Consider the following 23,444-nt stretch of genomic DNA (forward strand, 5'->3'; position numbering starts at 1 on the left):
GAAGCGCCTGCTCTTTCTGAAACTCCACCTACAGGAAGTCATCACAACATGGCTCCACTACTAACCCTTTAACATTTTTACCAGCGATGCTCTGAGAAGTAGCTCCTATAATGAGAACCGCAGTTCCACCAGGTGTTTGCTAATTGCTGCTGGCTAGTCTGAAGGAGCTGAGTGGAAAAGTTGGAGGGGAAGGCTGCTTGGAAACCGCAGTTCTGAGGAGGAGCTTGGTCATTAAGGCGGGGCTACGTCCAGTCGTTTTGCACACCGCAAAAACACAAAATCTTAAACAAGTAATTTTGATTAGTGTATGCTGCAAATATCTTAGTACACCTGAAGTGAGACAAAACTAAGTTACAAGTATCTTTTAGCAAGATATAAGACCTTGTTTTAAATAAATAATTCCTTAATATTGGTGGAAAAGTTCTAGTTTCAATGGCACATAAATTTACCTGTAAGACATTTTCCCCATGTTACAAGTGAAATAATCTGCCTGTGGAACTTGAACTTTTTAATAAAAATCAAGGAATTATTTACTTACAATAAGCTCCTGCATCTTGCTGATAAGTTATATTTGCACTAGAAACTACACAGAAATACTTGGTAAGATTTTAAGTCTTTTCAGTTCACAGCTGAATGGTTGCCATGGAGATTAAAGGATTTCTCAAACATGCAAAGAATCAAAACAAGTATGTTTTTGATGAAGGAATGATATGATAACATGATGTAAAGATAAAAACAATTGATTTTACATGGTACTGCCCCTTTAAGAGAAGGTCAGATTTGTCTCCCGGGACGTCAAAGTTCTCTGGGGATGATGGTGAAGGGCCGGATGGGACTGGACGCCTCCAGCTCCAGCGCCGTCAGGAAGCAGTCCGGAGCCTGGCTGGAGTCCCGAGCCTGCAGCGCTTCGCCCAGGCCGCTCCACGCCTCGTGGGACGTGCTGTGGACCTGAACGGCGTCACGCAGAACCTTCTCTCCCAGGTGGACACGACCCGTTTTTACCAGCAGGCGACCCTGAACAGCACACAGGGGAGACACAGGAAATATGACATGTTCGCTACAAAGCAACTCCTCAAAAATATAAGACACCCAGATATATATTGAGTTATTTATTTAGAAATGAGAAAAACTGAATTCCATGAACAAAAATGTCTGATGGTGTATTAAGGACATGCTAAGAAAATTAGAAATTAAATAAAAAATAAATTTACAATATTTCAAGAATAAAGTCGTATGACAATAAAATGTAAACAATACCAGAATGAAGTCAAAATATTTAAAAAATAAGAGACTATTTATTTAAAATATTTAAAAAATAGTGGTACAAGAATACAGCTGAAATAGTACTGAATAATATTTTTAAAATAAAGTAAATATTCCGAGAAGAAAGCTTAAATAAGAGAATAAATTCATAATATACAAAAGAACAATATTATGAGAATTTAAAGTCACATTTCAAAAATAAAGTCATACAAGAATAAAGTTGAAATATTATGAGAATAAAGTCAAAATAATGCAAGAATAAAGTCAGAATATTTAAAGTAAAGTAAATATTATTGCTCACCAGAAATGCCTTTTTTTAAAACTATGGTATATTTTCTTTGCTTCAGTTTTAAATCTTTTGTAACATGAATTGTTAAAATTTCAATAAACACAAAGGCTGCTGTAGGTTGTCCTATTTTTTTCATAACTATATTTATCTATTAAATAAATATTAAAAGACAAAAGTGGTGCCTAATGTTGAGTTTAATCCTCAAAACTCAGTGAGCATCACTTTACCACCTAGCCTTTAATACTCGAATATATTTCTATTCCAAATATCTGTCATTAAAACATTTTATTGCATAAAAACCTCAAGTCAGCAGATGGTGGCTTTTTAAAATATATATAAATATATATAAATCATAAATCTTGGATTATGATGTTGCTCTTTTGTGGAGTTGAGTTGTTTAGGATAAAAAATGAAACAAAAGCTAAACAGCAGCAATGAGAGTCACATTCAGCTGGGATTGACCAACTAAACGGAGAAAATCCACAAATGATGAGATTAAGAGGAAACCTCGGCAGAGACGATGCACGTTGTTAAACACAAACATAGCAGTGCTGCAAAGTAGATTCTGATTTAATACAAAACCATCTTTACCATTTAACGTTCAGCTACTATCTGCCATTTGTTTTCTAACATCTACATTCCTGTTACGGACATTCAGTTAAAACCTAATCAGGGTGTTAAAATATAAACTCCAAAAACTAACCTGACCACTTTTCTATGGAGTCCCACAAGGTAGTGTTCAAGACCCATTGACGTTTTCTTTACACATCCGTTCAATTGCTTGTTAAAAGTAGTTACGATTAAGATATGCAGAACACTAATTCTGAATATAAACACATTAATTTGTAAATAGATGGGTACAGCAAATAATATATTTTAAATGAAAATGTCTAATTTTTGCAGCCACCTTCCTAAAGGTCAGGAGTGTTTTTGGGCGTCTCAGAGACAAAATGTTCAACGCTCTCTCACATTAAAGCTATAGATGCTGTGTTGCATGTACATAGAGGATGACAACAGGCAGCTGTTCCTCCACAATATCACACACACACACACACACACACACACACACACACACACTGAGCTGGCCTCAGGTCAGACAGACAAATCTCGTTATGCAGTCTCTGCTCACAAGTTCCAGATTAATTGGGCTGAACTTCACATAGCTGTCTGCAGGCTCTGATGCAACTTTCAATAACAAAACACAGACTCAGTCATGTTTTTGTGACTTGTGGGGACCCAACATTGACTTTCATCCTTTTTCTAGCCCTTTCCTTACCCCTAACCATCACAATCCCAACCTCTGACTCTAACCAAAAGTCAATTTACACCCTAGACCTAAACCTAATCCAAAAACAGCAGTTCCCCTCATGGGGACCACAAAATGTCCCCACAAAAAGCAGAGGTCCCCGTAACCCCACATTGTAGACAGGAAAAGGTCTCCACAAAGATATAAAAACCTACCACACACACACACACACACACACACACACACACACGCCATCTTCCTCTTTCCTCTGTGATAAAAACACAGGAACAACAAAACTCCTGAGCAAAAAGGATGTATGCTGACGTTTACCAGTTCCTGTCTGAGCCTGCAGCCCTTTGAGTTCATTCATTATTATTGTTCTCTTCTCCACATTTAGCATCAATGTGTCGGAATGTGTCAGTTTACAGAATAATTAGCATTTACGGCATCAGTTTACCTACTCCAGATATTTTTAAACAACAATTTGTTCCTCTTTTTTTTGTTGGCATCTAAACTCTGAGTGACCCCAGTGAAGAGTGCTGTAATTGCTATGCTGCTCCAGTAGGTGGCGATACTTCAAATACAGACTGCATGAGCATTCAAAAGAATAAGATCAATTTAAAATAAAATATACCTTTTATTGTTGGTTTTAGCTAATGATGGGACTCGATTAAAACTTTTTATTCAAGTTAATTGTATAAATTGAATAAATGCACATGAGCTCAACAACAACATTTATCGTTTTTAATCTGTTATTTAGGATATTAAACCATAAGATTAGAGCAGAACACTCATTCAACTTTCAAGTGTTTCACCACTGACCATTCACGCAACATCTTTGAAAAAATTATTTTTTAGAAATGTGGACTGTGGATGCTAACAGTCCACAGTCGCTAATGTTAGCGACTCTGGACGCTAACAGACCACAGTCGCTAATGTTAGCGACTCTGGACGCTAACAGACCACAGTCGCTAATTTTAGCGACTCTGGACGCTAACAGTCCACAGTCGCTAATGTTAGCGACTCTGGACGCTAACAGATCACAGTCGCTAATTTTAGCGACTCTGGACGCTAACAGTCCACAGTCGCTAATTTTAGCGACTCTGGACGCCAACAGACCACAGTCGCTAATGTTAGCGACTCTGGATGCTAACAGTCCACAGTCGCTAATGTTAGGGACTCTGGACGCTAACAGAACCCCCTAGCTAATGTTAGCGACTCTGGACGCTAACAGTCCACAGTCGCTAATTTTAGCGACTCTGGACGCTAACAGTCCACAGTCGCTAATGTTAGCGACTCTGGACGCTAACAGTCCACACTAGCTAATGTTAGCGATTCTGGAAGCTAACAGTCCACAGTCGCTAATGTTAGCGACCATGGACACTAACAGTCCACAGTCGCTAATGTTAGCGACCATGGACACTAACAGTCCACAGTCGCTAATGTTAGCGACCATGGACACTAACAGTCCACAGTCGCTAATGTTAGCGACCATGGACATATATCAGTTATGTGAACAACTGATACCTGTTTAGCATCAAGATGCTATTTCAGGCTTAAATAGTTTCCATAATAGGCTAACTCATTTTAGCACAACTTAAACAATAGTCTTTTCCAGCGTCCCACGAGATAGTATTTTTGAAATAACAATTAACTTCCAGTAATTAACACAAAGTCCTGGACCAGGTTAAAAATATTTCGATTGATTTTATTTACATCAGTGAACATTAATGAATGTACCAGACTTAGCAAAATAAAAATTTTCATCCACAGTCAAACTAATAACGCCAATAGGAAAAACATTAAAATCATATAAAATAACAAAAATTTACAAATAACTTAAACAGCAAATTAGGAATTTATTAATCACCGAAGGGCATAATAAATAATAGACAAAATGATCTATTTATAGTGGAGCCCTGCATATTTGTCAGTCATTTTCAGTTTTCTTTAATTTATTTGTCTCCTGTTTTGCCAATGAATGTACAAAAATTTACAAGTGAAAATTGTCAACACCATGTCAAATCAATGCATAAAACGCAAACAAGTTGATAAAAATTAATATAAAGGGTCTAGTTTCTAGTGCAAATATCCTAGTACATTTGAAATAACACAAATAAGTAACTTTTCAACAAGAAACAGAAGTTTATTTTAAGTAAATAATTCCTTAATATTGGTGAAAAAGTATTTGTCCAACTGGCAGATTATTTCATTAATAAAAACATTTTTCCCATGTTACAAGTGAAATAATCTGCCAGTGGAACTTAATATTAATCAATATTAAGTTATTATTCGCTTCGAATACGCTCCTTGCTGAACAGTTATTTATAAGTTAGTACACTTGAAATAAGACAATACTAAGATATTTGAACTAGAAACTACACAAAAAATACTTGGTAAGAAGTTTAAGATAATTTTAAAGTCAGCATTATTAAAAAAAAAAGAAAAGAGAACAGCTTCTTCAGTTTCTTTTCTTGTTCAGTCCGACCATCTGTCTCGTGTTTTACCTTAACTGACCCTCGTCAGTGTGGGCCTGCAGTTTTTATCTCGTGTTGTGGACAGCGGTGCATTCATGCCAAAATTAGACAGACTCCAGAGGAACTTCAAACAGTCCAAAACAGCTAATTAAGGGTGTTTAGCGAGAGAAGGATCAAAGAGATTCCTTTCCCAAAAAAAGGAGAAAGAAACCATTAAACGTCCCAGCAGAAATCTGATTATGGAATCCAGATTAGGGAAGTATGGCATCAGCTGATGCTGTTCATGTGATTAATGCAACAACTAAAACACCGAGTTAGAAGTTTATTTACAGCAACCACTTTAATTTAATCACTTTTACTCAGATAATTTAACTGTCAAATAAGTAGGGATGCGTTAAAGCCTTAAATTATCCTTCAACACATTGCAGATTTATGGATTATTTTTTTTAAATTATGTTATTTATGGATTGCAATAAGTCAACTTAAAAAGCAGCAGCATAACTAAAGATTTAGGAACTGATTTTCTGTCTGGTGAATAATTGTTTATTTGATTAATGTTTTGAATTAAAAAGCACAGAAATTTTAGTTTCCTGGCAGATTTAATCAGCTTTTGTTTAAGATGTCCTGATATTTCAAAGACTTCACATAGGCCCACAGCATAATACTTCCACTATTTTTCTTTTGTTTTCAATTTTATTGACTTATCAAAATTAGGATTTTTTTCCTCCAATGCACTCCTTTGGTTTTCATAGTTCAATAAAATTAAAGGAGAAATTAAAGGGAACCTTTAATGCAAAATTCACATCTTGCACATTTTTTTTTTTACTTCCACTTGGATCTCTAATGTTTTTTTTTTGAAATAATTTAATGTTTGTTGCTTTCTGGAAAATGAGCCATTTCAAAAACTTCCCATTTATTAAATCACAATCATATTAATAACAAATATGTTTTGTTGTTGACTTACCATCCAGAAACCACTTGGTGCATTATTTTTAGTTGCACAGGAGCCTCCACTTCTGCTTTTCAAAGATGTACAGTTGTATAATTGTGCATCTGTTTGCAGCCATTTTCACGTGTCAGTGTACGTTGATTTGAGGGGTGTGGTCAGCAGCAGATTATTTGGATTTAAAGAGACAAGAGGCCCTAAAACATCTCATAGTCTGGACTGAAGAGACTAAAATCTCATTATCTAAGAATGATTAATGCAAAAAAAGACCCATAAGCCTATGGTTACCTGTTTAATGTCATCTCTAAGAATCAACCTGGCTCAGGAAGACTCTCACCCACAGAGATAGGAAAGAAGAGAGAGAATGAACGGGGGATTAAAAGGAGGAATGCAAGATAGGAAGACAGAAGGAGCTAAAAGAAGCAGGAGATAAAAATGGACAAAAATTAAGAAATGATTTAATGCAGAGGAGCCAAACATAGCAAGAGAGGCACCAGTCGACTCCCAGTTGTTTCCCAGTTTGGCCCCCCTTCCAGGTTTCCGTCCTCCTCTGCCTTCTTCCCTCCCTCCATCTATTCATGGTTATCAGAGGTTTTGCTCAGTAGAATATATTTCCCTGGTTGCTAGGCAATCCCATAAAGCGGTGAGAACGACCAAAGTGTTATAAATAATGTATTTGCATTATCTAATCAGCTGACAACCGCCCCCACCCACACAGCCAGAGAGAGAGAGAGAGAGAGAGAGAGAGACGGGGAGCGATGGGAGAGCATTTGATAATTGGAACGCGATTAATTCAATGAGCACAAGTCCTCGTCCTGAGAGCGTTCGTGCATATGCAGGCCGCGTGCGAATATGCGTCTGCCGGAGAGGAGCAGAAGAGGAAGCGTGCGCGGCCGTGAGTCCGACCGACTCACAGCCGGCTCCACTACAGACGGGAAAGGGACCAGACGTGGAAGACGCAGGGAACGGGTTGGATTCATGCCCCACTGGGAGCAAGACTGCGGTTCAGGATCGGATCCAATCCAACGTCTTCGGTACCAGAAACCACAGGCGCAGATCGCATTTTATTACTGAAATCAATTTTAAACGTTAGTATTTATTCTCCTTTTATAATACGCAACACAGTTATGGGAGAGTGACTAGGCCCACTGGACAAAAAAAATAAAAAATAAAAAAAGACTTTTTTTGGTCTGATTTCCAACTTTGGGTCTCAGAAGATAGAATTTTGAAGAAAACATAGAATTCAAAGAAAAAAGTTGGAATTCTGAGAAAAAAGTTAAAATTGAAAGAAAAAAAATGAAACTTTAAGAAATATTTCAAGTTTCCAAGAAAAAAATGTCGGAATTCTGAGAAAAATATAAAAATTAAAAGAAAAAAGTTGGTATTGTCATAAATGAGTAACAATTTTAGGAAAAAAGTTGGAATTCTGAGAAAAAAAATTAAAATTCCAAGAAAAAAGTCTTTATTCTGAAATTAAAATCAGATTTTGTAGAAAAAAGTAAACACATTTTTTCATGCAACTCTTCGTACAAATTGCTAAAAGTATCACTCATCACAGGTGATCTGATAAAATCAGTTCCTAGTCTGGCAGATTGCTTCTGCATCAAAGGACGGTGGGATTTTTGTCATATTTTAATAAAGTTTAAGTTATTATAGCAGCAACTCGGTCATGAACGAAAGTAAAATCACAGAGTTGCACTGCAAAAACACAAAATCTGATCTTTTTTGTAGTATAAATATCTTAGCACATTTTAAACAAGACAATTTCCACAGGCAGATTTTTTCCACATAATAAGACATTTTACCCATGTAGGCCCACTGGACATGGGCCTACACATGTAGTCAGTGTTATACCACAACCAAAACACGTCTGTTTTGGTTGTATTTACCCAGAATGCCCTGCGCTATAGTGCACTTCCTGCTACAGACCGCTGGGCATTCACACATGCATTCGAAACCGTTCCAGAGTTCACTTTAACTGAACTGAGACCGAGGTTTGTAGGCTGGCCAGAGTTTGACTTTTTAGGCAAACAAAGTAGAATTTGATTAAAGCGGCTAAACAGGGCTGTGTGAATGTAACCTTAAACTTTTAAACTGACCAATACGAGTTAAAAACGGTCAAGAGACCCAATACTTAAAGTGTACATAGTAAGAAAAGTACCAGTGTAACTGTTAAGGTTTGTTCAAGTGAAAATGGGTGAAAAATATTGTTAACATAACTGAGAAACCTTTTAATCGGCCAGTATAAAAAGCCACAGGCAGTTATTTTCCTGTTTCACAGATACAACAAATTTCACAATTAAAATCAGAGCGACTGAATGAAAATAAGAGGACCTTACTGTCATTTCCCTGAGGGAGCGCCTCTTTTATTTGTTGCCAAGTCAATAAAAAAGCTTGAAAGCAGTCAGTCCCAGTACAGTATGTACTTTTGCAGAATAATAGCTCAAGAGTAAAAATACCAACCAAGAATATCATCAGAATTCCCCTCAAGGCGGAGCAGAATAAATGGGCCACTGGCACACAATGTGTCCACAGCAGAAGCAGAATAAAAATAAATGGCTCTGCCGTCGAGGAGCAGAAACTGGCTTCAAATAAAATGAGCCACGCTGCGTCTTCACTGCAAAAACACCAAATCTTAACAAGTAATTTTACTCTATTTCTAGCAAATATATAAGTACACCTTAATTAAGACAAAACTAACTTAAAAGTATCTTTTAAGCAACATATGGGAGCTTGTTTTAAGTGAAAAATTCCTTAATATTGTTGAAAAAGTACTTGTTTCATTGTCAGATAAATTTACTGACACCGAGAGTTTTTTTCCTGATATAAGTGAAATAATCTGCCAATGAAACGAGAACTTTTTCATCAATATTAAGGAATTATTTATTCAAGACAAGCTCCTATATCTTGCTGATAAGTTAGTTTTGTCTTAATTTAAGATATTTGCACTCGTAACTAAACAGAAATACTTGGTAAGATTTTTGCAGTGTTCCTTTCAGATATCTTAGTAAACTTAACTAACTTAAAAGTAACTTAAAGGCTAAATATAGATTAAAAAGTTCTGGTTGTGTTGGCAGATAAATTAACTTATAACATGGGAAAATGTCTTATTATAAGTTAAATATTCTGCCAATGAAACTTGAACTTTTTCATCAATACTGAGGAATTAATTCTTGGTAAGATTTCATGTTTTTGCAGTATTCCTCTCTCTAATGTTGCTCTTTCCCTCAACTTTTGGTGTTTTCATTCTGAATTTTTGCCCAAATTCAATGGCACACATTTAGTTTGCTCAAAAAAAAGAAGAAAAAAAAGGCACAAGAAGTCCATATTTGCATCAAATCTGTGGAGGAATGCTGGCAAGCACAAACAAACACAACACACACACGCGCAGCAACGTCACGCTGAGAGCACATCTGTCCTGTAAGAGACGCAGAGCGGGACTCGGCCAGCTGGCTTCGCTTCAACTTTTCACCCGCTGGGATTGGTTCTCCCACAGGCCAAATAAGGAAGAGACGCGAACCTTCGTCCACCTCTGGGACTCCACACACACACACACACACGCACACACGCACACACACACACAAGTCCGTCCAAAAGAGCACAGTAGGAGCAAAACCCATTAGCCTTATGTGGTCACAAGATGGCAAGAGCTGGAGTTAAAATATCAAGCAGCAGCACATCTACTGTAACCATGGAAACCAAAGTGGAAACAGTGGATGTCTGTGAGAGCCTTTTTTTTTTTGTTAGGGATATCCCTGTCTAAGACCCCTTCACCATGACAACAGAGAAAGTTCAGAGGTCACTGCAGCTGTGGATAATCCAGTGGATCATCTGGAAGACAGACTGAGTGGGAGGAAGTGGAGTTGGAGAGAAAATGAGAAAACAGGAGCTGGGATGAAGTAAGGAGGGAAACGGACCGACTTCAAGCATCATCTTTCATTGGTGGGTTACATTCAGTGGAGTTCAGGGTGAGGAGCTGCACAGTTCATGTTTTATCATTAGTGATAAGAATTATTTATTACTTCTTTTTCGGTAACTTTCAGTATGGCTCCGCAAACACAAATTCTGCTCTTGAAAAAACTTTGCTGCAAAAACACAACATTTTACCAACTTAGTACACTTGAAATAAGACAAAACTAACTTACAAGTAACTTTTCAGTAAGATATAGAGCTTCTTTTAAGTAAGTAATTCCTTAATCTGGATGAAAAAGGTTCATTGGCAGATAAATTTACTTATAACAAGATATTTTCTTCATGTTCTACGTGAATGAAACCAGAACTGTATTATCAATATCAAGCTATTATTCACTTAAAATAACCTCCTATATCTTCCTGATAAGTTATTTTTGTCTTAATTTAAGTGTAGTAAGATATTTGCACTAAGCTGCAGGAAAATACTTGGTAAGATTGTGAGTTTTTGCAGTGTTGAAATGCGTTTCTTTAAGACAAAAGTCACACAAAGAATAAACAGGTTTTGGGTTTTTTTAACCATCACTGGCAACAATAAATCAAATTTCTTATCATATGTGTTTCTGCTACATTTGGGTGTCTCAGAAACGTTTCCATTGCCAATAAACAGTGAGGTGAAGATGTGGAAGTGGGCCTGAGCCGAACACACCTTACATAAACTAACAGATCATCTCCAAACAAGCCCTGAGTGATTCCCAAGGTGAAGAAAGACGGAAGAAAACAAATAACCGAGTAAACCGCCTGGGGAGGGATAGTTCATCCAAAAAAAAAAAAAGAAAAGAACAGGTAAAGCACCCATAAACATTTACTCAGGTAAGAGTAAAAAGTATTTGGTAAAAAATTTACTCAAGTACTGAGAAACTGGTCAAATTATCAATCATTTAATATTTAAAGATTACACAATCAGACAGACGAAATATAAAGTTAAATTAAAATTTTGGTATTTTAAGGAAGAAAATAACAAAAATTCAGATAACAAAAATAACAAAATCAGGCAAAATAACATTTTCTTAATCAGTTTCTTTCGATAAAAAAACTAATGAAACTTTAGTTAAAACGTCTGTTAGTAACCAATTAGTTGCCAACTAGTTACATTAACATTTACAAATACATTTATTGTAAATAATATACTTTTAGGAATATTTTTACTATACTGTACTTTTTACTTTTACCCGAATAATTTTATTATTAAATATCTCTACTTTTACTTGAGATAAATTTCTGGATTTTCTACCCACTGAATGAAAAACAAACATGTTTTAACCAAACATTCACCAGACTCAGACACACACAGCTGCAGTTTCTGTTAAAACTTTCTAAGTTTTTAAACTGATTTGACATTTTTTTTCTTTTGCCTGATATTTTTTGTTACTTGTATAAATTATTGTCATTTTGGTTCTTAAATTACCAACATTTCCACTAAACTTTATATTTTGGTCCATCTGATTATGTAATTTTTAAATATTAAAACATTGATAATTTGATAATTCAATTGAGTAATTTCTTGAATAGCTACTTTTTACTTTTACTCAAGTAAAAATATGTTGAAGTATAATTTCTACCCACCTCTGTTTACACTGTTGATTCAACATGACAGAGCTAATTTAACAGCCTTGAATAAAAGAATCTATTAGTGTTTTTATGTGTTAGTTGATTAACTCTTCATGTTCGCTCTATATTGTGTTTATGCACAAGACAGAACAGAGCAGCGTTATGTAAGTTTTAATTCAGTTTCAAAGCCTCTTACATCTCCAGTCACTCACCATTTGCACCAGTATGCGCTCTCCAGTGGGATGGATGGCCAGGGCATCGTCGTACAGCGCCTTGGCTTCGTCCAGTTGGCCCCTGAGCTCGGCCAGGCGGCCCCGCTGCAGGAGAACCGAGTGGGAGTTGGGGGACAGAGAGCTGGCCTCCGCGATGCAGAACTGGGCCTCCTTGAGCCGTCCGTCCGCCATGAACAGCTCCCCTACAGGAAGAGAGAGAGGAGGGACGGGAGTCGGACGGGTCAGAACACAACGGAGCGAGGATAGAGAGATGAGGAGGAGGACAGAGAGAGAGAGAGAGAAAGAGAGAGAGAGATTCCATTCTTTCTAAGACAAACTTTAAATATTAAAAACAAAAGTTCAGTTTAAATTCATGACATGATAACAGATACTAAAAAATACTGGAAAGAAGAAATAGGATGAATGGATGAATGGATGGATGGACGGATGGATGGAAGGACAGATGGACAGATGGACGGATGGATGGATGGATGGAAGGACAGATGGATGGATGGAAGGATGGATGGACAGATGGATGGAAGGACAGATGGATGGATAGATGGAAGGATGGATAGATGGATGGATGGATGGATGGACAGATGGACGGTTGGATAAATGGATGGAGGGATGGATGGATCTCGCGGTTCCTGCTGTTGATGACGGAGGGAGAGAACAGATGAAGAAAGAAGAAAATCCAGGAGAAAATTTGTCCGTTTTCGTCTCTTTAGAGTCGATGAAAGATCGCAGAATAAAACCTGCAGCTCTCAGAAACTCGACCCAAACTGGTTCAGGAAGGAACCGGAGGCCGAGTGCAGCGCAACGAAGCTGAGGGCCTAAATATGGCCATCACATATGAAAGCTGAGGGCCTCCCTGCCCTCAAACAAACCCCAGACACACAACGCTCAGTAAACCAACTACATGCTCTTCCCTGCCAATGAGGGCCCGACGAGGCGCCCCCTAGAGGACCGGCCGCGCAACGAGCTGCCAGGCGGTAGAGACACTGGACATCGGCCCACACCCAGAGGAACCCTGACGTGGCAGCTGAGTGGAGTAACCACTGACGGCGCCGTCTGCCGTGTGTGTCTTGTGTGTGTGTGTGTGTGTGTGTGTGGTAGAGGATGCTTCGTTTGTTTACCTGTGCCTCAGATGCACAGATGGGAAACACTTAATGCATGCTACCTCTGTGGGACGTCTGCTCGTAGCCTCGGGGTTCCGGTGCATAACGTCGGGATGATTTGGATCCGGTTACGTAAGGTATTTTCCCGCTCCTCACCTGAGCTCTTTAAATTAAAAAAAGCTCCCAGTTCAGTGCTTGCATAAGCATTTTTCCTCCTAATGCGTCTCATATGGAGACCAGTTTGATCTGATTTTAAAATCGTCGGACAACATGATGAAAAGAATCTTCGGTAAAACCAGAGTTGGGTTGTAACTACATTACTTGAGTAACTTTTTTGAAAAAAAAAAAAAAAAAGTACTTTTAGGAGTATTTGTATGTTTGATTTTTAATTTAGTAATTTTATTATGAAGTATTTCTATTACTTGAGTAAAATTTCTGGATTTTCTACCCACTGAATGAAAAACAAATGGGTTTTAACCAAAAATTCACCAGACACAAACCTGCAGTTTGTGTTAAAGTTTTATCTTTTTTTTTATTAAAAGAAACTGATTTGGAAACATTTATTGTTATTTTTTGTTACTTCTATGAATTATTGTCATTTCCATCCTTAAAATACCAAAATTTCCATTTAGCTTTATATTTTGATAATGTAATTTAAAAATTTTAAATGATTGATAATTTGCCCAGTTACTCAGAACATAAGACTTTTTACCAAATAATTTTTACTTTTACTTGACTAATATTATGAAGTATTTCTACTTTTGGGCAAAACTTCTGGATTTTCTACCCACTGAATGAAAAACAAACATGTTTTAGCTGAAATTCTCCAGACTCAGACACACACACACCTGAAGGTTTTGTTAAAGTTTCATCAGTTTTTTATTGATAGAAACTGATTTTACCTGATTTTGATAATTATTGTTACTTTTATAAATTATTGTCATTCTGGACCTTAAAATAATAAAATTTCCACTTTATATTTTGGCTTGTCTGATGATTTAATTTTTAAATATTAAATGACTGATAATTTGATCAGTAGACTTTTGAGTAATTTCTTTGATGGCTTCTTTTTCCTTTTATTTGAGTAAAAATATGTTGAAGTACAGCATTGTTTACCTCTTTTGGCTATTCTGGTGAACCTCCAAATGCTTCCTACTCATAAAATTCTCTCTATTTGATTATATTTTGATATATTCATGTACTCCCAACAAAGATTACACCAGAAATGGAAGATGTCTTTGTGTTGGGGCCTAGAAAACCTTCTTTCTGTCTGAAACCATTCAGAGTTTCTCTTTTCAGGCAGATGAAAAGCAAACTGTGCAGCCGTCGCACTGAAAGCTGTGCAGCCTCAGAGTCTTACACAACTTACTGACCTGTTTATATGCTCAATTTAATTTCAGCCTCTCAGGGGAGTAGGACATTGTTTATGCACTTGATGCAACGTGAGCACACTTTTTTTTGTTGCTGTGCTCACTGCAGCATCAAAAATTCACTCAGACGACTTGTTTGTTTTTTGAGAAAAGCCAGAGAACGTCTAGAGTGGGAGAAATCCTGCATCCAGGCGTAATCTAGTTTATGTTCAACATTATGCAACGTAGTAATGATATAAATGATTTAATAGGATTACTGGAATCATTTAGTTTAGCATCCGATGGTTTTTGGGCTTTTTTCACTGCAGCTACACGACAGAAAGTCTCTGCACACATTTATCTGTTTAATTCAGAAAGCAATTCCATAAAAAAGCCATTTTCGAATGCCCTGCTGTTTTAAACAGGGGTGTCCAAAGTGTGGCCCACGGGCCGTTTGCATGTGGCCCACTAGAACAGTTGGTCGATGCACATGGAGACTTTTTTAGATTAGAAATGGAATAGGGAATATTAATTATCTTTGAACAACTTACACATTTAATTTGATCAACTGACCTCTACTGAGCAACAGAACCTAAAGCTGCATGAATAATTTATTGAACCTAAAGAAAGCGTGACCCAAATCTTACTCAAAAGTTACTCAAGTAAATGCAGCTGGTTACTACCCAGGTCTGAAGCTCACCGTTGTAAAATTACAGGAATCTGGGAAGAGTTTCAAACTTGTAATTTACAGATTGACTTTGGCAGCTTGTATTTAAGTTATTAAACTTGGCTAAATATATCAAATATTACAAAAAAACACTCAAATCTTTTTCTTGTACAATAAATTTGTTCAAAATAATTTGAAAACTACATAAAAATTCGTTTAATAGAGAAAATGTATAAAAATCCTTCTAAAGTTTCAAATCATTTCTACAAAAAAACAAACAAAATCAGACAACTTTAATTGCTTAACTTTATTTTAATCTTTCTATTGTTACTTATATAAATTTTCTACTTATTTTTCAGAATGTGAATACAGAAAGATTTTGACCCACATGACAAAAAGTTTGGACATCCTTGGTCTAGAAAGTCCGGTTGGTTTTGGGACGTGTGATCAAACTACGGAGCGGACAAAAAAAACGAGGTCTGGCTTCAGCTGAAGTGAAGTCTGGCGAGGTTTGAATGAACATGTGGATGCCAAAGAACTGCCAAAGAACTACCAAAGAAAGTAGTAAGCGGACTATAGCGCAGGGCATTCTGGGTAAATACAACCAATAATGAACACGCTAGCCTAGCGTTAGCGGGAAAAGTAATACAGAGAAGTCCTCCTAAAATCTGACGTCACTCCATTTTTGTTTACATTTCATAAAGAAGGAAGTTGCGCTCTGTCGTTTTTGGAGGCTTTTGTGTCATTCCCCTCAATGGTTCTTGGTGCAGCGCCCCCAGAGGCGAGGAGGGGAACAGGTTTTTCAATTACTTTGGTTAGTTTAACAGCGCAGTGTGGAAGAGAAGTGCAGCAGCTGAAAATGTAACAAATGTTGCAGTTTTGGTCCCCAATCGAACCGAGTGAGACGAAACCACAGCGTGGATGTTTAACCATCATGTTTGACATGAATGAAATATAAAGAAATATAAATATGTTGATTTCAGTGACGGTCAACCTTCTTACTGCGACAAATAAGTGGAGACTGCAAAAACACAAAACAAGTAATTTTGTTTAGTTTCTGGTGGAAATATCTTAGTAAACTTGAAATAAGAAAAAACAGCTTATATGCAACTTTTCAGAAAGATGCAAGAGTTTCTTTAAAATCAATAATTCCTTAATGTTGATAAAAAAAAGTACTAGTTCAATTGGCAAATTAACTTTAAACAAGAAAAAATGTCTTGTTGTAAGTGAAATAATCTACCAGTAGAACTGATACTTTCTAATCAATCGCTGACTTAAAACAAAGTCCTGTATGTTTCTTAAAATGTGAATTATTTTTTGTCTTATTTCAAGTGTATGAAGATATTTGGACTAGAAAATAAACAAAAATTACTCGCTAGGATTTTGTGTTTTTGTAGTGTAAATGAATCTACATAAATAGGAGTTTTACATTTTGAAATTAACTAAAATACATTTCTAGGTTCTATTCTTATTCATTTCAAACTACCTGTATTTAACTCTCTGACATCATAATGTTGTTAATGTATTTAACTCTCTGACATCATAATGTTATTACTGTATTTAACTCTCTGACATCATAATGTTGTTAATGTATTTAACTCTCTGACATCATAATGTTATTACTGTATTTAACTCTGACATCATAATGTTATTACTGTATTTAACTCTCTGACATTATAATATTACAGTTACCACGGAGAAAAAAGTGTAATCTAATTGCTGGGAGTTGTTTTTAAATAAACTCTTAATAGTTTGTTTATTTTTAACTTTCTGGTATTCCGTCTCACCAGGAGTTGAGCTCACGTGTTTTCTGAATGGTGTTTGGGGGGGACGGCGCACTTCGTTCTGGGAAATCTGAAAATCTAATTTTCCAGGAAATCCCAGAGCAATTGGTCCTAAAAACGTGGCTCCGGGTCATGTGCTGTGAAGTCCTACCAGCCTGCAGCCAGATGTGCTCCAGAGTGGCCCAGATGTAAGTGGGGCCCTGGCGCCGGGTGGAGCTCAGGTCCGATACCTCGGACAGCGCCGCCTCCAGACGGGACACCGCCACCGACGGAGGGCTGAGGGATCCTAGAAGAGGAGGGAGAGGAAGATTTAAACGATCCTTAATGAGGAACACAGACTAACTGATCCACTGATGGTTAGTCCTGAAGGACAGTTAGAGAACAAAATTTATTTTATCAACTCGACTTAACAAATCTCATCATTAAAACTGCAGTATGTAACTTTTACAAACATATTTTTTACATTTTAGTCACCTTGTTGTGACAGTGTGTTATAAGGGAGACAATTTGTGACAAAATAAAAGCTCCTCTCTGAGCTTTTATTGCCCTCTGAAGAAATGGATTGCTCCCAACCAAAAACAACCAATCAGAGTCAGGAGGCGGGGTTTAGCACTGTCCATCAATCATATGTACTCGCTGCTAAATCTGCAAATGGGGAAGAAACAACTTATAGTTACAGGAAAACCGTTTATCTGCTGCCATCGGTAGCTATGCCAACTAGCCTGAGCATTCACAACGAGCTATGCTAACAGAGAGCAATGGGGGTGAGTAGCGCCACACAGAGGGGTGATTGACAGCGCTAATACCCTCCTCCTGACTCTGATTGGTTGTTTAAAGTTAGCACTAGGAGAAGGCAGAGGAGATACATTTTTTCACAGATTATCTGTCTCATACTGACAGTCTCAACAAATATGTAAATGGATTATAAATTTTTTCAAACTGCAGCTGTAGTTCACAAACATTATTTTACATTATTTTTCTACACGAGTGAAAAAGGAACAGAAAGAAAAAAATCTTCCAAAATTTAATGAACAGATAAATTAAATTAACATAAGTTGTAAACATATTATTCTCCTCATTATTAACCCAGAAGTCTATAAGACTTTTTTTCTTATAAAGGTTTTTTAATTGATGCAGGTTTGTTTTAAGGTAGAACGAATAGGCCTGTCACAATAAGCAATAAATCAATTAATCACATGATAAATGAAAACAAATTCAGTAATTTCCATTTGCTTGGTTTATCGTTTCTCTCTTTCTACCATAAACTGGTGATAAAAATCTACAGTCTGGTGCTTTGGTCTCTACTAGCCCATTTCTTTGACTTTATAACTGATGTTATTTGTTGTTTCTGTTATTTATTTAGGGTATTTAAAATGTCTGCCAGTTCCAGTTTTAAATGTTCATTAGAAATTAAAGTTTATTGATCTTTTAGAATGTATTCTTGCATTATTATACTATTATAATATCACTTGACAATGATCTCAAAACAACAATTTTACCGTTTATTGTAGAACCTTCAGGAATAATTTATCGTCCAGTAAAATTTGTTTTCCTGACAGATTTAAATACACAGTTTTAGTTTTGAACTCGTTTTTCCTTCTATTGAATTTAAGACAAATACATTTTCTAAAATAACTGGGAATAATTTATTTCTAGCGTAAAACAAATAATTTATTAGTATATTTTCCAGGATTCACTCCATATAAAATTAACCCATATTTAATGTTTATTGATGATTTTGATTGTTTTTCTCTGGTTTCTCAAGTCGTCATTATGTGATGTTTTTAGGACTTTTTGTAAAGACCTATAAAATGCCTTGTTACTGAAATGTGCTATACAAACAAACTTGACTAAAATTATCCCAGCTTTCCTTTGAAAGATTTATTTCCCCATATCTCTATATAATAGGTGAAATATGGAACAATAAACAGTGTAGATAGATCTAAAATAACCTCTAAAAATGTAACTTTTTGTTCTTGTTCATAAAGTTAGATGGAAAAAAAAAGCAGATCTTCTGATTTTGACGGATTTCCTGTTTGATCCTGACAGAAACGCGGGTCAGAGGTCAAATTCATCACTTTTATTTAAACACAAACAGAGTTTTAATCTAAAATGAGCTAAAAGTGGAAACTAAAGGGAAACAGATGTGTTAAATCCAGCATGTTAAATCAGCTTTTGAATGAAGAAAGCAGACCTGTGGAGGCGTCCTGGAAGTCCGGGAGGTTGAGGTGGATGGAGGCCTTCCTGACAACAGGGCTGACCTCTGACCTCTCAGCCACCGGTGTGCTGCTGCTGTCATCTGTCTCACTGTCAAATGTAACAAACAAATCTGAATTAAAAGGAGATCCATCATGTAAAAACAAAAAACAACCAGTTACTAATTATAGCCAAGCATTCAACAAAGAGTGACAAAAATGTTAACAGTTATGATTTAAATATTATTTAACATTACGTACTGCACGCGTGTTGAACTATTAAAGTCTTCAAACGTTAGAAAGAAAGAAAGTGACACCTCTGAAAAATGATTCATCATCCTATCAAGAGTGGGCAGTAAAGTCACACTGATGATCTAATATCAGCGCAGAGTGGGAAATCCTCAGGAACAACAATTAAAGTTATTATTCAATTAAACTAAACAAGCTGGATCGAGGCAGCAGTGACAGCAGCCATTATGTCTGGGTCCAAACTGCTGCTGGAGACGTTGCAGTGATCTGGTAGCGACGCTTTGCTTTCCTCTTTGCACTAAAACGCCTGAGTGTCGTGTGATAAGCAAAGCAGCAGAGGCTCATATCTGCACGTTTACCTGGAGCGACTGACGTCATACTGGCTCTGCCAGCGCTGCAGCATCTCCTCGCAGGTCTGCAGGGCTGCAGCGGGTCCCAACATGGCCTCTTCAAGCTTCACCTTCGTCAGCAGCAAACTAAACCGCAACAAACATCTCGATTAGTCGCTTTGTTTGAATTCAAACTCGTGTTTTTAGGTTTCGTTGTGTCCCTCACACTGCAAAAACACAAAATCTTACCAAGTATTTTGGTCTAGTTTCTCTAGATGCTTAAATGAAATAAAACTAACTTACAAGTAACTTTTCAGAAAGATATAGAGGCTTTTTTTATGTAAATAATTTGTTAAAAGTAGAAAATAATTACTTGTTCCAATAGCAGATTATTTCACATATAATCAGTTTTGACTTGTTATAAGTTAAATAATTAGTAATAATGAAAATTACCAAATGAAAATCAAACATTGCTTTCAAAATGTGGTTGCAAAAAAAAATTAAAATAAAACAGACCTATACAAATATTTAGTTTTTGGCAAAGAGATCAAAGTTCAAAGGAAAATACAAATAGCAGGAAATTTAAATGCTTTTTAAAAAAATGTGTTTTTGTTTTGAAACACATCATGATATAGTGACAATTTTAACAAATATCCACTGAAACTTTTTGAAAATAAAAGTCACACACTGCAGCCTTAGAGTTTGTGATTTTGACAAAATGTGAAAACGTTTAAAGGGTGTGAATACTTTTACAAGATGTTGTACCAGCAGCAGTGGCTGCTTTTACTATTGTTGGCAAATGAAACAATAAAATGCTTTCAAAACAACCAAAAACCAGAGGGCGACGCAGACGGATTTCCAAGAAATGAGGACTGAGGCGTAGAAAAACTCAAGGCACATTAAGAGTTTGTGAATTATTACCGATATCTGGATCAATGAAGCCAAATGGAAGAGAAAGCTGGTCAGCAATGAGCTCTGAAAGGGTTTTTGACGTGTGTGTGTGTGTGTGGGTGTGTGAGTGTGTGTGTTGAGAAGCAGCAGAGTGTTTCCGCTTCGCCCTTTTAGCTGAAGACAACTGGTTAAGTGATGTGGGAGTCTCTGATGTGAACTTCTCTGAGTGTGTGTGGGTAATTGCCAGAAGGGAATCTCAGAGGATGCAGTCTGTCATGGACATCAATCAGAGTGAAAGACTGGCATCAATGATGGAGAAACTGGTTTTGCAACCAACTGGTGAAAAGGCAAAATAAAAACGGGATTAAAAGATGGAGGGATTTCCGTGCAGAAGAGATGTACACAGTGTGTGTGTGGGAGGAAGGAGGCTGGATTTACTGGCACACAGATGACAAGTGGTGCAGAGGGAGGCTGTGTTAAGGATACGGCTGCCAGCAGGAGTTCACCGGAGCGGGCGTCTGTGTGATGGTGGGCGTCTCGGTGAGACGGAGCTTTTAGCAGCATGGCGGCAGCTCATCCAGGTGACAGGAGCTATGGATGCAGCCGCATTTCCTGCGCTCAATAAAACCGATTCTCGCTTTGTCGCCTCGGTGCACAACATGAGAAATCCTTCTAAGCTTAGATTAGTATTAGTGGGTAAAAAAAAAAGTACCAAAAGTATAGCTTATGCTTGAGTTATTTAATGATGTATTTGAACTGAACTGTTCTTTCTCAATGAATTTCAACAGGAAGAATTTGGTTAATGAGTTCAAAACTAAAACATGGTCAAAAACTACAACATACTACGTTCTTTCATTTAATATGTAATCATTGCCATGTTTGCCTTATATAAAGTTGATTTGTATGAACTTACACTGACAAAAAATAACAGTAATTATTTGGGTTATTTATCCTGTCATAAAATAAAATTCATGGTGTGGTAAAGTTTTATTTTCACCATGTAACTCATTCATAAATGCCACAGTCTTGAGCACAATCTAAACATTTAGCTTTCTAATTAAATATTTAGCCATAAGCAAAATACTTAACTTGCTAACAAAATTGATAACCACAAACTAAATATTTAGCTTGCCAAACAAATGCTTGCTTGCTAGCTAAATATTTAGCTACAAACTAAACATTCAGGTTGCTAATTAAATATATAACCGCTACTTGCAAAATATTTAGCTTGCCAACAAAATTTGTAGCTACAAACAAAACATTCAGCTTGCTAAATAAATGTGTAGCCACTAGCAAAATGTGCTAGCTTGCTAACAAAATACCTAGCTAAAAATAAAATGTTTAGCTAGCTAACCAAATGCTTGCCAATTAAATAATTAGCTACAAACTAAATATTTTGCTTTATTTAGCAGGAAGGCCTGATTTACAAACATTCAGAACTAAAAAAATTTGAAATAAACATAATGGGCAGCAAGAAGATTGTGGGTTTGAATCCCAGTCTGTTTGTTTTGTCTCTTTCACATGACTGTTGGGTTAATTGCTTTCTACAAATTGTCCTTAGGTGTGTGTGTGTGTGTGTGTGTGTGTGTGTGTGTGTGTGTGCATGCTTGTTGCGTCTCTGTTGCCTTGAGGTGAACTGGGAACCTGAGATTCTGCAAGAATAAGCTGAAATAAACAACAGACGGATTTATTCAGAAATCCCCTAATTTCTATGAAAGGACTGATAAAAGGGTAGAAACGATTCCACCTTGCTCTTCTGTACCTCAGTACAATCTGTGTTTTCCCAGGCAGCGTCAGAAAAGATAGATTTCACCAAGATTGCAACACTTAAAACTACACAGCGGATTACGCAGCCTGTCATTTTCCTCCTCCTGGGACGGAGCCGGTCGTGTGCAGAGCGCAGTGTTTGAGAAGTGCAGTCAGCGCGGCAGCTCTGAGTAAACGCTCGGCGTCGGAGTGCTGAGAGTGGTGAGTGCCAGCGTAAACTCCACACATAAAAATAGCTAATGATGTTCCCTCCTGGAAAAAAAACAAAGTAGTACATCTACTATATTACTCATTCTGCACTCCCACAGGTCAGAGAGCGTAGTCTCTGGAAGCACACGAGGCGTGAACACAAAATTGCAGATGTACGACAAGCGTAAATATATGCACACGCACATGAACGCACACGTGCATATATAACACACACACACACACACCAGCCTGTGCAGATATGCTTTCAGTTTGCAGCCTGACATGCACTAAGGCATGCAAAGCCTAAAATGAATGCTGGATCTTTAGTATAAACTGTGACACTCACTCAAATGAATGCTTGTTTACGCTGTGATTGTAGTTTCAAAGAAAAGGAAGAAATTAAGAGAGAGGAAGAAAGATAAAGTGTGTGCAAGGAGGGTGAGAAAAAAACAGAGAGCGATTGGACGCAGCGGATACAGAAGAAGGCAGAAGCCGGGGGTTGAGGATGTGGGAGAAAACGAGGAAGCAGAAATTTGGTATGCTACAGCGAGCTGACAGTCCGCTGTGGTGCAGAGAGCCAGTGGCTAACAAGAGTCACACACATCCATGTGCATGCACTCAATACAAAAACACACACACACACACACACACCCGCACACACACAACATGCATGTGCAAGATCGGACAAATGTTCGCGTACTCGCACCCACACAAGTGCAAGCATGCACATATGAAACACACACCAGTCAGAGCTAGCTTTGATCTCTCACACATCCAGAGCTGATGATATTCTATGGGCCTCCTGCTGAGAAAACACCTCCTTTCATCGTCTCCCTCCGTCTCTGTCGGGAGTCTTGTATTCTGACTTTGAGCTCTGCAGCCGGGCCTCGGCTCAGCGGGCCGCAGCGATGAGGTTTGAGTATGAAATCAAAAATGCTTTACTGAATAGATGC

General features: G+C 37.2%; 1 protein-coding gene across 3 annotated transcripts in view; it reads right to left on the bottom strand.

Moving 5' to 3' along the window:
- Nucleotides 1-724: 724 nt before the first annotated feature.
- ttc7a (tetratricopeptide repeat domain 7A) overlaps nt 725-23,444 on the bottom strand; it is a 54,877-nt gene continuing 32,157 nt past the window's right edge. For all 3 annotated transcript variants that reach the window (XM_044135846.1, XM_044135847.1, XM_044135849.1), the window contains 5 exons: nt 19,675-19,791; nt 19,066-19,178; nt 17,023-17,157; nt 11,954-12,156; nt 725-1,014 (listed from right to left, as the gene is read on the bottom strand). In XM_044135846.1, the coding sequence (XP_043991781.1) occupies nt 796-1,014; nt 11,954-12,156; nt 17,023-17,157; nt 19,066-19,178; nt 19,675-19,791 (787 nt within the window). In that variant the 3' untranslated portion in view covers nt 725-795. The remainder of the gene's footprint in view (nt 1,015-11,953; nt 12,157-17,022; nt 17,158-19,065; nt 19,179-19,674; nt 19,792-23,444) is intronic.

Source organism: Gambusia affinis, linkage group LG13, assembly GCF_019740435.1.
Source record: "Gambusia affinis linkage group LG13, SWU_Gaff_1.0, whole genome shotgun sequence".
Lineage (NCBI taxonomy): Eukaryota > Metazoa > Chordata > Actinopteri > Cyprinodontiformes > Poeciliidae > Gambusia > Gambusia affinis.